The sequence below is a fragment of the Neopelma chrysocephalum genome, unplaced genomic scaffold, assembly GCF_003984885.1.
Source record: "Neopelma chrysocephalum unplaced genomic scaffold, ASM398488v2 Primary Assembly neopelma1_23b, whole genome shotgun sequence".
NCBI lineage: Eukaryota > Metazoa > Chordata > Aves > Passeriformes > Pipridae > Neopelma > Neopelma chrysocephalum.
Genome location: NW_020897692.1, coordinates 796377 through 812042, shown reverse-complemented (window position 1 = coordinate 812042; position 15666 = coordinate 796377). Strand labels below are relative to the sequence as shown.

Below are 15666 nucleotides of genomic sequence, written 5' to 3'. Positions count from 1 at the left end.
TAGTTCAGTCTATATCTAACCTTGATTAAATAGATGCAGATAGATAGATGCTTATTCTCCCCTCCAATGAGCTGGCTTTTCCCATTCCGACCTAGAGGTAAATCCCAGCAACCCCAAAGTCCATCTGCAGAGGGAGAAGAGGGGGGGCAAGGTCTTTAACAAGAACACCATCTCCTTACACAAGTGATGTGCGCAACGCAGGTGGAAGGTGTCACAGCCGTGGACGTGGTGGTAAAGGGTCTTCTCTATCAAGTCCTGGGGCTCGTAACCTGTTAGTTCAGCTACCCTGCGAGAGACATAAGCAGCAAATATAAGTGGGTGAGAGGACAGGAGAGGAGGCCCGGGGGAGAACAAGGGAGGGGCTAGGAGAATAGATTTAGAAATAACCCCAGCTCTACCTGGAATCTAAGAATATGAGCTTCATGTCTAGGCTGGCCCGAAACATGAACATATTGCTGTGGAGCTTGATCTCCGTCACGGCGCTGGGCGGCAGAGAGTGGCCCACGGCGACCAAGCCAACGTTTTGGTAGCAGCCATCGAAGGGGGACATGTCCAGGCTGTACTGGCGGATTTTCAGGTACCCGCTGCAGTGAATGACCTGCCGGAGACACAGGAAAGTTTGGCGGCTGCCTAGCAGGGGGGAAGGGGGTGCTGAGACGGGCGTCCCTCCCCACGAAGACGGCCCGGACAACCAGTGCCGACGAGGCTGCCGGGTTCCCGAGAGTCGCTGTCCCGCGTCTCCGCACCGGCAAAGCGGCACTGGCTGCGGGTTTTCTACAGTTCTATCGGGGTTGAGTTCTTTCCCGTACTAGAGTTCAGCGTTGATCTAAGGCCCATTAAAGTCAATGAGATCTTTTTTTCCACTTGCTTAAGTGGTTTTTGGCCCACCTCCTAACTGCTCTTTTATTATTCTTCTAAAAGGAAAGACGCGGAAGTGCCAATCCAGTTAAAACTTTGTAATGAGGAGTGTATGCGTGTAAGAGAAAGAGTTTACATGTGTGCGTATGTCATGTGTAAGATATGTATATTATATAGATAGAACAGGCGCGATCCATCGCCAAAAAGTATCTTAGGTTTAGGTGTATCTCCTTAATGTATCCATGCAGATGACTGCTGTCTACTTCCACTCTTACTTCTCTATTATTAGGGTGTTTCTTCGTGGAGTTAGTTCAACAGATGTTCTTGGTCTACTGTACATCTCCTTGGTTTATAGGTACAACCTGTTCCTCGGCTTTGTTTGGCTGAAAAAGCAGCGAGGAGGCAGGAGCGCAGGGCTGTCCTTACCCAGGAGCCCCGGGCAGAACCGTGTGAAGCACGCGGACAAAACCTTTGACTGGGAGAGCTGCCCCTGCAGCTGACGAGTTACCCAATAAAGAAATAAATTAACCCAGGGCTCCCGTTGTGTCACCTGACAGCTTCCACAGACGCCCCGGAAACCTCAGTGGTTGTGCGAGGTTCAGTTTAAAAAGCAAAATAAATAAATCGAAAAAAAAAACCAAAACAAAAGCAGCCCACGGCGATCTCGATTGCTTGGTTTTGTGGTTTGAGCTCTTCAACCTGAAACTCCGAGAGAAATGAACCACATGAAAGAATCCTGGGCTGGGGCAATCTCGGCGAGCAGAGGGCTCATCCCGACTCCTCTCCCCATTTTCACCGCTCTCCCGGCACAGGGGCACGGAAAGGCTGGTAAGGGGGGAACCAGGTCCTGGCCTCAGGCACGCACCTTGTAGCCCCCGCAGGTCAGGCCCGCGTTCCTCTTGGCCAGGACGCATTTCATCCTCAGGAAAAAGGACCTCTCGATCTCGTACTCTGGGAAGGGGAAAGGCAGAGATGGGGTGAGCTACAGGCTGCGCTGGCTCTGCACGGACCCCTCCTCGACTGTCGGGCCGGGCGGGGGCGGAGTGCTGTGTACTTTACCCTGCACGAAGTGCGAGTGGTAGGGTTGGTGGGCCGTCAGCACCGCCGTCATCTCATCGTGGTCGGCGGGGTGGATGTACTCGTAAATGCTATTACCGGTCAGCTCTACCTGTGAGAGAGGAGGAGAATGGGGAGGAAGAGGAGGAGAGGGGCTCATCCCCGGCACCGTTCACAGTAGCCTGTCAGTCGCGGGGGGTAGTGCAGGCAAGCAGGGGGCTAGTGGGCCCCCACAGCGTACCTGCGACAAACCCAGGTGCACCGAGGCAGTCTCCGAGATGTACATGATCTTGCCATCTGGAGCCACGACAAATATGAAACCGTCCAACGTCTGCAGAAAAGGGTGAGGGATGGGAATATAAATATATCAGTAGATAGACAGATAGATCCATGAAATACCTGTCCCTCTGATGTTTTTTGGCAAACAGGCATCCATGCTCGGGCTCCGATTATTCAAAAAGTTGGAGTGAAATAGGCAAGTCTTGGACAGGAATCTCTCTAAAGCTCCTGGGCCACAGAATTACAATCCACTTCTCAAAGTGGCAGAGCTCAGAAGTAATGTAAAGTGCCTGGGAAGTATCTAAGAAGAGGTCCTGGTTACTTGGTGATTATTATGTGGGTCCCAGAAATCCTGAATACTCCTATCCTATTTCGAATGTCACTGGAGGTTTAGCGCTTGCATATTTGCTAAGGAGATTTTAGGCTATCAAAAGAAATCTAAAATTCTCCACAGTGTAAATAAGACAATTTGCCAGGTACATTTCAACAGACATAGATGGGACTCCTGGGTATGCCAAGAGCCGAATAGACCCCCAGAAGGTCACATGACTCCACTAAAAATGCATGGTGATGGTAACCGCTATTACTTTTTAGTATTGCAGAGCGCTGTGAGTTTTCAGATGTGTCCTGCCTCACTCGTGTTTCTGCTAATTTCTGTGCCCGCTGAGTCCTTCTGTCCTGGACAGCCTTCCCCAACCTGTCTCTAGACAGGTAACACCATCCTAACCTTCAGAACGCTGACGAGACTTGTTACCTTGTTAATAATTTGGAGAAGAATCATGCTACTGTATCTCGGCATACTGGGACACACTGTGAATCCCTCACTGTGGACCCAGTGTTAGACGATGCTGGGGCAAAGGACCCGGAGGGACCAAATCACAGACCCAGGAAAACACACAACATTGAAATTGTTCCCCTCCTGTCTCCCTTTTTATTAAACACTTGGACAGTTAAAAATTAGTCAAGGTGGCAATTAAAAGCTCAGAAGAAGGAACGATTTCTTTAATCATTAATACCATATGGCTGTCGTTTCCAGGCCAGTACCTGCAAAAGATGGGATCCCAGTTCTCGTCCAACATTATCCAGTGGGCTGGTTCGGCTGGAGTGGCCCCAAGCTTCTCCGAGTCCTTATTTAAGACAAACGAAAAAAAGTAAGGTCAGAAAACGAAAAACTGATTCGTGTGGACCTGATAGAGAGGAACTTTTTTTGTTTTCAAATTTTTGCTTGTATCCTCTCTAAAACAATCTTTGAAAACTAGGTGTGGCTTCATTGCAGACAGAACCCTCCTTTGTGGTTTGTTTTTCTGGGTTTGGTTGTGTTTTGGTTTGGGTTTTTTTGAGATCTAACTCCTGTGAGAGAAAAACACAAAAATACCTATTTTGAGTTAACGGTGAAGTTAAGTTTTAAGACCTAAGTGAAACAGCGTCCCAGTTAAGAGGGCTTTTTAGTACTGCCTTCGGCTACTGGGAACTCGTCCCTTGAACTTCAGGAAAAGCGTCCTAACCTCACGATCCCACAGGCAAGTCACTGTCCGAAGGCACGGACCACCCTTCCTCCTGCCCCACGAAGTCGGTCTCCGGGATTCACCTCCATCCCCATCTCTCTTCCCGCTGCTCCGGTGGGCGGGATGATTCCCTCTGCGGGGAGGGGTGATCTGCCTCCATACAGCTCCCTCCAGAAATGAGTCTCTCCGGATTTGTCTAATGTTTTAGACGCCGCTTGTTTTCCCCTATGCAAAGTAATAAGAAATAAAAGCCAGGTGGAAATTACTTCACCTGAGTAAAACTATTCATGGAGGATGCCTTTTCACTGTGTTGTTGCTGAGGTAATTTAAAGGGTTAGTTAAAACCTTTGATGCCTAAACCATGAAAGAAGGCCCAGCCTGACACGCACAAACACTAAGATAAAGTAAAAGGGAGGGAAAACATACAAATCCTGATCGATGACTGGGGTGCAGATCGCACGGGGGTGACGAGACCCGAGCCGGAGGAGTCTATCCCCCCGCGAGGGGGGTTCGGGAAAGGCAAGACCCCGTTTTCCAGCTATTTCGAGGCAAACAGAGGGCAGCCACGAGCATCCCTCTCTGTTGACCGGCTTCACCCAGGTGTTTGCTGGTCCAAACAAAGCTAACGATTTCCTCCGCGCTGTTTGAACGGGGCATCCCAGGGCGGCCCCTGCCCGCCCTCCTCACCGCCGGAGCAGTGCGCCCGCTCGTCCTCGCCTTTCCCTCTCTTCTCCCTCTTTCCTCGTCCACCTCTTCACAACAGCTTGACTCTTCACCACTCCTACACTTCCCTCTTTCCTCCTTAACTTCGCAGCCCTACAAAGGCAGGAGCATCTCTCTGGTCTGTCCCTCATCCTACAGCCCCAGCGTGTACCAGGGCGCCAGCCAGAAACAAGCTCCCTTCTGTTTATTCCTCCACGCCAATTAATGGGGAGCCAACCACCAGGATGGAGGATCACCTCCGCCCCCTATATTCGGGAAGGAGCTGGCGAATCTTGCACAGCTTCCAGGGAAAGAGAGACAAGCCCTTGTATATTTGTTTTTCTAGAGCTCCTCAGAGGTTTCTCTGCCGGGAAAGCAGGACAGCCCGCTTGCGCAGAGGCGGCTCCTTTCCGCGTCCCTCCATTCGGAGAGAAATCTGAGTGACAAGTTTCTTTAGTCAGGACTAAATCTGCACTCCCCTCCTAAGATTTAAGTTGCTTATTAATCTAAGTTTACAGCTCTAATTATTCTTCTTCTAAAAAGGAAAATAACCCGACCTCATTGGGTTAATGAACAGCTCACGGGCATTGCAGGTTAACCTCCCGTCCGGGAAGGCGGTTCTTTACGGGGCGCTGAGCTCCTCGCTATGTTTCCAATGGAACCCCCGCGCTGCTGGGCTGTGACTGCTCATAGTTTATAATTAAACGTTTTTACTCGTCTACCTGAACGGGCTTTTTGAAATCCTGTCACATGAGATGATCCTTTGTACTCCCCAGATGTTTCAGGACTTTCAAGTCGGAGACTATTTCTATTCGTTGCCAAGCCCAGTCTCTCACCAATCGATGGCCTCTCCTGATGCCCCTTGAATATTGTTTTAAAGATTATAAGAGAAAACCTCGTCCATTATTATTCCTTTCCCCCCCGTCTATTCTCTTTAACATCCAGTTTTCTTTTATCGAGGGGGCAAACTGTGATTTCTTGCACTTGACCTACCGCAGAATATTCTGCAAATCCTTTGATTGTCTATTTAAAACAAAACAAGGAAATCAGCTCTCCCTTTTGCTTCAGGATTACGCTTGGAAACAAGATCTAAAGATTCTCTTGTAATTTGGAGAGCCAGCAGCATAATAGCTTTGGAATAGAAACAAGTAGCTTTGTGAGCGGAAGGATAACTAAATCGTTTTTAGGCAAAGTATTTTCCCAGTTAAAGTGGCCGAAGACAAAGCAAAACATAATCTATTTTGGAAGATTTCGAAGATATGCCACATTAACCTCAGCAGATAAAATTTGCTTTCTCCCCTGCGTCCCCTCCCCCACCGCAGTCTGGTTTATCATATTTACATAAGTAGCCTTAGAACGGATGTATCTATTATGGATCTAAGGAGCTAGCGAGCTCACATTTCATTTGGAAATAGAGGGGAAGTTTTACTGTTGCTTAATACTTGATGCATTGTAGAACCATTTCCATTTAAATACCCCCGACCCACGGATTACCTCAATGGACTGGCTGCATGGGTTTTGTAATTTCCTGAAAATGAGATTTCGATTTATAAAACAAGAAACCAATTAGTAACCAAATGAGGCGAAGTAGATCCACTAAAATTGACCTAATCCCACAGGCACCATTTAGGCCAGTTCTTGGCGAATGAATGATGAGCAACCGTCTAACATAAGCTCAAGGCATCATCCAGCTGTGTTATTCAAGGAGAAAAAAAAAAATGGATCGAGCTTTTATTTCAGAATGAATTTGATACTCTTGACAAAATATAGATTATAGGCTCCTACCTAAAAATCTCTTCCACTCAAGGAATTTTTTTCCTTAGAAAATAAACTATTTGTACCACAAGAAGCTGTTCACTGTCATGGGGGGAGGGGGGGGGTAAAAAAAAAAAAAAAAGGAAAGAAAGAAAATAAATAAAGGCGTTTTAGCCAGGCTATCGCTTAGCTTGCGAACAACCTCGTTACCCGGCTGCCTGCACCTAGATTGCGCGGAACCTACGCAGAGCGCTCGTGCTGACTCATCATTTCTCCCAGCATTTTCCAGTGGAAAACCACTGCGCTTTCCACACCAAAAAGCGTGTCCATCGGTTTGATGGGCTCACTACACCGGCGGGTCCCTGTGAAATGCTTTCTCCCCACCTAGCCATGCCCACCCCGGCACTGGGTAAGCCTCTCCGCACCGCCAGCCTGTCCCCCTGGTCAGGCTCACGGCCAGACCCGCTGCACTCGACTGACTTGGCCCTGTCCTTCCTTCCCCTCATCTTCTGATTGATGCAAGCCTTGATATCGACAGCCAATGGAACCAGGGGCTGGGTGGACATCGTCCCTACCCAGTGGCGATACTGTCGCAAGAAGCTCCTCTGTGCCACGGAAGGGGGAAGAGATTCCTCAGCCATTTCTAATTTGATCTAGGCAAAGACTGAAGAAGGCTGGCACAGGGAAATGAGACTCCAAGAGGCCGAGGCAGCTCCTTGGCCCTGGTTGATCTCCGGGTTACTTGTCCCTCTGTGAGCATCTGCAGAGCAGAGCCCATCTAGACTCCCTCCTTTGTCTGGCAATAGCAAAGGGGGGCGGAGGTGGCCGGTGGGGGTGGGGTGGCAAGAAGATGCAAGCCCTTATCTACTTTGTGCTGGTTTGCCGGCTTTTAAAAGCAGTTACTGCGATTTCCCCAACGGATTCTCCATCATGAAATCTCAGCACAATCCGGATTCAGGGTCGTGAAAGCAACGGCAGAGTCCCCATTTAATAGCACTTAGTGGAGAGCCCATCCTGAGCTCCACACCCGCTTCTCTGGGGGTCAGACTTGGAGAGCAGCTACATCGGGGGGCAAGGAACCCCTGGGCACCCCACCGGGGGCTTACCCCTGTCTGGCCGCACCACCCCGCGCAGCCCGGCGAGGCCCACGGAAGCCGGGCACGCTGGGTAGATGCTGGCTTGAAGACGAAGCCCCCGTAGCCAGGGAGTTTTCTCCTGTTGCTGTGGATGCGCAGAGGGAGAGGCTCAGGGGACTCGCCCAGAGGCAGACCGCTGCTGCAGGGCAACGGTGGGCTCCGGTCCGGTGGGGCAGCCGCAAGGACTCTTCTCCAGTCTGGGTCTAAGCAGGTCCATCTCGCGTTCCTCTTCCAGGAGTTTCTCCAAACTCCCTCTCCGGACAGAGAACCCTCCGCCGCGCTTCCGGATCTACACGGAGACTCCCGGAGGCCATGGCCCGGGGACGTCTGCGCTCGCTTTTGTTTCGCCGCGTTTTCTTTGCCCTTTTGACAGCCGCTCTCTGGTTATTAAAGAAGGAGGAGCACCAGTTCGCTCCTGCCCGCCGGTGTCGAGGGGGATGTCGACCCCGCGGAGGGCGCGGGATGCAGGAACCCCGGCCACCTCTGCCCTGGGGCTCGCCCCTTCCCCTCAGCCCCGACAGCCGCCTTGGCCGTGCTGGGTAGGCCGAGGAGGGGCGGCTCGGGCACGGACACCGGCTTCGTGCAACCTGCCCAGAGAAGCCGCTCCAAAGCGGGGCATATCACCTCCTTGCGCGGCTCCTCAAGCAGCACGTTCCCTGCCTCCCACTGCCCGTCGCCAGCACCGTTGCCGCCTTAACACCCGGGGAGTTTGCTCTGGGGAGAAGCGAGGCACGAGAATTTTTGTGGGAGAATGAGGCAGGACAGTTCGGGCACCATCTACAACATGGTCATTCTCCCTCGCTGTCCAGGGAAAAGGTCAAATAACAGCTCCGGGAGCCGCGGGAACAGAAACTGCACGCCCTAGTCACCGGCAAGCCAAAAGACAACTGGATGTTTTATCGAGGAATTAGCTTGATTCGATTAACCATTTAATTAAACCGTGTGCCGCCAGCGCTCCGTTCTGCCATCGCCTAAAGCCCGACAAGGCTGATTTCTCAGTTAATTTAACAGGCAGTGGTTAATGATAACTCAAAATCTTGGCCAAACTAGGCTTCTGTGAGGGACTGGGTCGCCGTCGGAGGGCTCAGATGAAATAGAATAAGCTATGTTAAAAAAAAAAAAAAAGCTACTCATTTCCAACTGCCTGCAGATGCCATTAGCAAGGTTTTGTAAAGATTTATTGTCTCGGTAAATCATATGTGTTCATTTGAAGCACAGATAAGTTAGCATCCCGCTTTCTTTATAAAAATAATAATAACAGGAAGGAAAAGCCCTATTGACTAAACAAACAACCCTATTAAGAAAATGGTAGTGGAAGTAATGCCGAAGCTGTTTCACTCAAGAAAGAAATACCAGGATTTTGGCACACACAGGGTAACGGAATCGCGCTTTGAAATGCAAACAAACGGAACCATGCCCAAATTGGAGGGGGGGGGGGGAAATCAGGGACATTTTCTAGCACCAACTACTTACTCATCTCTACAGAAGACGCAAATTCAAATAGCCCTTATTTCGAAGAAAAAGGGGAGGAAGAATTTGCATCAATGCACACACTGTTTATATGCAAGTTGAAAAATATCCTCCAACATGAAAACGGTCGCATGTTCCCAAAGAAAATATGATTTTTTCCCCGCTTATCTCACTAAGTATTCTTCTAATGCATAAATCTCTTTTTTCAACGATCATGCTAGTAGTTTAGTTCTGCACTTCACAGTTTAAGTTCACATCAAACCTGGAATTAAACAGAGATGCAGCGTGGAGAGTAAACTGTAGCTTAAATGAGAAAAACTTCTGTAAGAAAATAAACACTGAAACCTAATGCTCAATCATTTCCCTTTGCAGTAAGAAAAACAGCATTAAATCACCTATCCACGTGGGAAACAGACTTTTTTTTTCTGTTGATCTCTTCCCCCTTTAAAATAAAACAAGGTTAAGGGTTTCAATATTGAAATGTTAACCATTCTGATTCGGCGAAAGTTTATGTAAACTGAGTCTCTGCTTTTGTCTTGAAAATCGAATGTTCCTCAGAGCCAAAAGGATCCATCCTCATTAGGACAGTCTGCAAACCCTCCTCTTCCCTCTTTCTTCCGAGTAAGAAGAATCAGACCCCTAAAGTATTCCTAATTAAAAAAAAAAAAAAAAAAAAAAAGAAAAACAACAACAACAAAATCTATTTATTGTGCCACTTGGACTTTTTGTTTGGGTTTTATTAATTTTGTTCCCCCTTCACTTTTCGATACTGCCGAGGGTCAGTGAAGAATTACTCTGCTAGTAATAGCGATCGGATCTTTCTTGACGGAAAACTCTTTTTAGTGCTTCGACACCCCGGAGATTTTTCTACATATTTTTTTGTGTCCACGTCACTTATCATTAATGGTTTAATGTTAAATTGAAATTTTAGTGTTTCGTTATTTTTAATGAACGTTAAGTCGCAAATTAGTGTATTAAAAAGTTCTGCTTTAAAAGGGATAAAAAAGAAAAAAAGAAAAACAAAACCAAAAAAAGACTAATATTTAAAAATCTTCCCTACTCTCTTCAGAAATTTAACAGATATTCACTCTTTCCAAAGCTGTCTGATCACCGAAAAGTAATATATGTCTTATAACTTTCTCCTCCTGAACAGAAGCGTTTTAACACTGAAAGGATGCGAGAAACCTACGCCACTGAATACTTTTCGTTCTTGACAGTTTTAATCTGCTGGAGACGTAATAAAGTGAAATCAAAGGTAGATAGAACAACCCAATAGCGTTTCAATAGCTTGGGAGAACTACACAGCCATTACGAGAGGGAGCTCGTTGGAAAATCTCTGCTCCGTTTATCAAGTTTGTCCAGTGTCATTGGTTGTGTTTAGATATCTGGGGGTGAGAAGGAAACCTTACGTGTTTATTCTGTGTGTGATTCAACCTGCATTTCACTCCTAGAAAACTCTTGTTTCCAAAATGAGCCCGAAATCTACTCACTTTGTCTCTCTATAGGGACCTTTCAGACATAAAAATATGCAGACAAGCGCATACCGATTCTCTCCGCCCTGTCCCCAGCCCCGCGTGTGCGCGGTGATGAGGAGTGTATATCTTTCTGTACGTGATTATTTGCAACCAGCCCTATGCAAGCACTCTCCGGGCAGATGGAAATTCGCTCTTGTACCAGGGAGAGGGGGTGTGAGTTACTCTGGAACTGCAGCTTGCTCTTAGGGAGACAACGATTCTCTATTCTGACTCCTCCAAGTTCTCTTTAAATGTACGGCATGACACTTCACCGTGCTCCCGAGCCTCCTGCTACTCATCTCCAGCCCTTTGACCAACTCGTCGATCTGTCCCGATGAGTTGTATCGCTTTCCTCCCCAGGGAAATACAAGCAAACGGACCCCCATTACATCCATCCAACATCCCTACCCTGCCTCCTCCTTTCAGAAAGGCTTGTCCTTTCCGTGCGTCATTTCCCCGACTGACACTACCTTGTTCTCCCTTCCCAGCGAAGTGATGATTTCTTTTTCTGAGTAGGGACACTGGGAGACCAGAAGAGCCCCCCTCTTCCTCGCCTCCCTCCTCCCCGCCGCAGCCGGACAAGTACAGGCACACCCGCATCGGGAGCCCAAGCCGCTCCTCCGGCTTCCCGGAGCCCACTCTTTCCCCCGGGGTCCCGGGGAAAATCACCTGGGCTCGGCTCCCGCATGGCCAGGCACGGCGGCAGCGCCTGGAGGCCGCTCGTGGGCGACTCGCTCGTGTTTATTCGCGGCGAGTGCAGGGAAACCCGCGGGGCTGGGACCAGGCCGCGCTCCGCGGCCACCCGCCTCCATGGGAAGGACGTGGGAGGGCGAAGGAGCCCGCGGAGAAGCCACCCGGCCCCACGCCACGCCGCGGCCCCGCTCTCAGGCCTTCACGCCCAGCCCGCAGCGCGCCCACGCCCGCGGCCCTGCACGGCCCCGGGGGAGGACGGAGGGCGGCGGTCCCGCGTGGATGTGCCGCCCGCCCGGCGCCGGGCCTCCCGCGGCAGCGCCTCCAGGGGCGAGCCCCTCCGTGCCTGCTCGCTGCCTCTCTTTTTAATTTGCAGTTTGCCTTTAATGAGGCTGCGAGGGCTCCGCTGCCCCCCGAGCCCCGCTCAGCCGCCCCCTCTGCCTCCACGCTCAAATTAGCATCTGCTGCGGCCGGCAGCGGCCCCGGCGCGCTTCGCCGCACGGTTCCCCAGGGCATTTAGGCATCCTGCGCTGCCACCGAGGGACGGGGATCAGCTATTCTTCTTTTCCCATGATTACTCGCAGCCTACAAGCAACACCATATGCTTCTTCTGATCAAACAACCCGCTACATAGGCACCAGTAATTGACGAGACCTGCTCGAAATCACGCAGAAAGGTAGCCTACTGAGACCGCAGGAGTTGACAAATCATTGCTAATAATCCTTTTAGGAACATCATGGGCATCAGGGTTTGCAATAGCTTTATTTTTATAAAGTATGCGCTGACAATATAAAGGACAACTCGGTCGCCTTTGAAACAGAAGACTGTCCCGCATAATGATCTTCAAGGTGACAGATCATATAGAAGAGGAAAGTGGATTGATGAAGGCTTTAATTATTACTATTTTTAAAGGTTTCATTTAACCCCTTCTTTGGTTATAAGTGACTCGGAAATACGGAAGATTGTTTAAAGAAATTGTAAGATGCACTGGATTGGAAATTACTGCTGTGGACTTTAGGTATAAGCATTCATAAGTAACCTGGGGCCGGGGGGGGGAATCATCTCCCCCCATCCAAATGACTGCCACATTGCATATTTATTTTTAAAAAGTAGAATTAATACCAATGGTCCACCAATTTTATCTGGAAAAATAGAATTAAAACAAACAAACAAACAAAAAACCCAAAACAGACAAACAAACCAACCTCCACAAAACTAAAGCAAAACAAAACCAGGGCATATACACACTCTTGATTTGTAAAAAAAGTACAGACCAATCGAGTCGAGATACAGCTACAGAAAACACAGGGGGACATAGCTGCATTATGTTGTTTCTTATGTACACACACTTTTCAACAAAAGTTGTAGCGAATTTTGTATTAGATTGGGAGAAGAAAAAGAAAAGCTCTTCATGCTTTTTCTTTCATACAGATCCAATTCCACAGAGTTGATTTAAATAAAAAGTTCATGAAACATTTTTTATTTTTTCCCCTATAAAATCAGTAGAGTGAGAACATAGAAAAAACTTTATTCTGACTCTCTTAACTTCGTGCTGTTTGTTTTTCTTGGCAGCCGATTTAGAAGCCCCAAGATTGTCACTTTAAATCCTAATTCTACTTAAAAGCAAAAGACACGAGAAACTTCAGGTTGCTTAAGACTTCTTTTGCTAGACAGGCGGGACTGTTGCTGCTGCCGTGGAAGTCAACGTGAAGTTTACTTTTGCCTGTTGAGGAGAATCAGGCCCAGGCTGGGACTCTGGTTTTGCAGCACTGGGTGGACAGGGGGGTTGGATGTCTGGGTGCAAAACTCCTGTTAAAAATTTCCGAGGTCTGTTAAAGCCCTCAAATTGCCCTAGTGATCCCCAGAACGAAACATGGCACATTGATGATGCGATTCGGCGTGCTTGACTTATTTATTTAGAGTGTGTGTGTAAGCACGCCTGTATGCGTGTCCTGTACCTCTACACCGCACCTTTGCTCGATAGTTGAACTAAGGCTTTAGGACTTTGCATAGACTTATGTAAATATTTACCCATATACTAACTGCCCCACAGAATGTCTATAAATAGGGGTGAATCATTCCCTCTTTCGCCACGCGTGTGCTTGGCGGGGGATGCACATCTTACTGGGAGTCTAAGGGAAAAGAAAACACGAGTTTGCAGCAGAGCTCAGTGCCTTTGCCTTCAAGTATTGACAAAAGCATCGTAAGTCCCCAACCAGACCTGTCATAGGAACTAAAGGGAAAGTATTTACAACAGAGAAAAGTGACAGCGGAGAGCACTCTGTCTCCGAGCACACCACCTCATCGGTTTTATCTTTTTTTTTTTAAGGTAAAAGTGATAAGCGACACCTGGATAGGAATGAAAATAGAGGCGAATAGGCATTCTCACCTACCTTCTGGGAAAACCACCCTCATTTTTAAATAGCTGGTGGTGAGTCTGATTATGGATGCTTTGTCCAGCTGCGAGGTGATAGCGGAGGGCAGGGGTAGTAATTTAGCCAGTTCATAAAATTCACTGTTTTCTTTCTCCCGTCTAGTCCGGGCAGCATTTTTGGACTTCTCTTTCATCGTGTTTTTTATCCCCTTCCTTGCTACAATTTAGACTCCAGAGATTCATCCAAAGGTGAAAGGGAAACTCAGCTGCAATTCATCTCTCCGGAGCATCAGGCAGTGATTCTGAATGCGCCCACTACTCTGAGAAACCGTTCTGTTGTGTAAAATGCAAACAAGTACTGAAGAGCAGAGAGGTGTTCTTAAAAAAAAAAAAAGTATATATTCTCTGAAAAGCAGAGTCAATCGGATGGCAAAGGCATTTATCCAATGCCAGCACTCCAAGCAACTGGAGTAAAAAAAAAAAAAAAAAAAAAAAAGAATAAAAACTAGAAGATTGAAGCACCAGGCAACCAAACGACATATATCTGATCTTTTTTCCTACTCGTGGCGGGCAGCAGAGCTCCTCGGAAGAGGGTCATAGTAATCCCGTTTCTTCCCGTTGTCCACTGTCAATCCGACGGCCGAACGCCTGGCCGCGAGTTGCCTCCCAAAAAGCTGAGTGACTTCCCAGGAGCCTCTCTCTGTGAAGACAACAGCAGTCCTGAAGTGAGAGAGCCGGCACAAACCGCCGCAGCAGACCCGCGAGAAATAATCAACAACCAGCCTTCGGTGGGTGTAGTATTTTCTCCCACCAGAGGGGAAATTAAAAAAAAAAAAAGTGTTCCCATCTAGCGTGCCCACGGAGAAGCCTGCCCCGCACTCTCCTCCCACAGCCCTCGCACTCCCCAGCCCAGGTGTGCACTGCATGGCCAGAATGAAACCGCGGCAGAAGCCAGTCCCCGGCTCCCGGCACAGGCGTTACCGGTCTCGGTGCTGCCGGGGCTGCGCCGACCCCTCCGCTCTCCCTCAGGCTGGCACCGCAGGGGCGGCCAGACCTTCCCGCGCTGCGTGCTGCCAGCCCCGCAGTGGGAGAAACATTTCCAATCACGGAGTATTTCTGCTTGTTTTCCCTTTTTTCTTTCTTTTTTTTCCCCCCATTTTTTTTTCTTTTAAATTTCCCCTCTTCTCGGCTACTCTCCTCATTCTCCGGCTTGGATCGGGGGGATGGCTGGGGTGTCTACCTCAGCTGCACACTAGCCAGGGGAGGCACGCTCTGCCCAGCCCTGCCCCGAGCCAGAATCCACCCAAACATCACATTTTTCTAACAAAATTATCTTTTTTTTTTTTCCTCATTTTTCACCGTGGGGAAGCGACCCACAGCCTAGCTCCCGCACATCACTGCAGCTCTTCGCTGCGGCAGGCACCTTGTGGTGGATTGTGATCTTCTTTTTACCTACCTTCAGTCCCTTAGCCCGGCAGCCTGCAGAGAGCTCTCCCGGGGTGAGAAGCCCAACTCTTTAATTGGCTCATTAATGGCACGGGGAAAAGTTTGCGCCTGCCACTGTTCCTCGCACCGATGGGCAGACAGACATTGCCGCCTCCCCATCCCCTTTATCGGCTCCCAGGCTCTCCGTCTCACATAACGGGGGGTGGGGTGGGGCAGGGTGGGGTAGGGGGACGAGGTTGATATTAATGAAGAATCCCTAATTTGCGGCTGAGAAATGCCTAATAACTTGATGGCTAAAAGCCTTTTAGCACAACTTCATTTTTCCCCAACCCCCCCCGTCTCCTCCTCCCGGGCAGGGCCCGCCCCCGGTGCCACTCAGGGACCCGCCTCGCCTCCCATTGGCCGCCACCGCCCGCGCTCGGTCACCCACTGGTGGAGGGGCGGTGACGTCACACGAACACAACTCCCTCCCCTCTCTCCCCTTGCTCCCCGTGTCCGCCTTCTGACCTGGCGGCGCAGCCGGGGGGAACGGGGACACACAGACACCCCCTCCCACACACACACCCCTTCCCCCGCGTGTACCTGTTAGGGGCTTATTTTTGTTAAGGTGGGTATTTTGGCCGTCGCCTCTCCGCTTGGCACCGGAGACGAGAGGCCGAGGTCCCACGGGACCTCGGAGTTATGAGGATCGCCGCAGTTTTACACATCCCCCTTCCCCCAAATTCCCCACCCCAAAAGCCCATCGAGCAAGTGGTCCTGCTTGTGAGAAATGAGCTGCGGTCACGTCTCCTGCGTCCATGACTCCCTCCCCACCTTTAGCCGTGTGCTGTTCAGCCCCCGAGCTGATGCGCTGTGGGATAGCTTGAACCGAGTCCTGCGGC

General features: G+C 49.5%; 1 protein-coding gene across 4 annotated transcripts in view; it reads right to left on the bottom strand.

Moving 5' to 3' along the window:
- The window catches only part of SIM1 (SIM bHLH transcription factor 1), a 53390-nt gene extending 37925 nt beyond the window's left edge, over positions 1-15465 (bottom strand). The window contains exons 1-8 of one of the 4 annotated variants that reach the window (XM_027694547.1): positions 15368-15465; positions 13359-14039; positions 3238-3320; positions 2156-2245; positions 1918-2026; positions 1724-1809; positions 399-598; positions 180-286 (exon numbers count right to left, since the gene is read on the bottom strand). In XM_027694547.1, the coding sequence (XP_027550348.1) occupies positions 180-286; positions 399-598; positions 1724-1809; positions 1918-2026; positions 2156-2245; positions 3238-3320; positions 13359-13533 (850 nt within the window). In that variant the 5' untranslated portion in view covers positions 13534-14039; positions 15368-15465. Of the gene's footprint in view, positions 1-179; positions 287-398; positions 599-1723; positions 1810-1917; positions 2027-2155; positions 2246-3237; positions 3321-3698; positions 3792-13358; positions 14060-14795; positions 15100-15367 lie in introns of those variants that run through there. The other 3 variants (XM_027694539.1, XM_027694531.1, XM_027694556.1) reach the window with 3 other exon arrangements.
- Between the last annotated feature and the right edge of the window lie 201 nt (positions 15466-15666).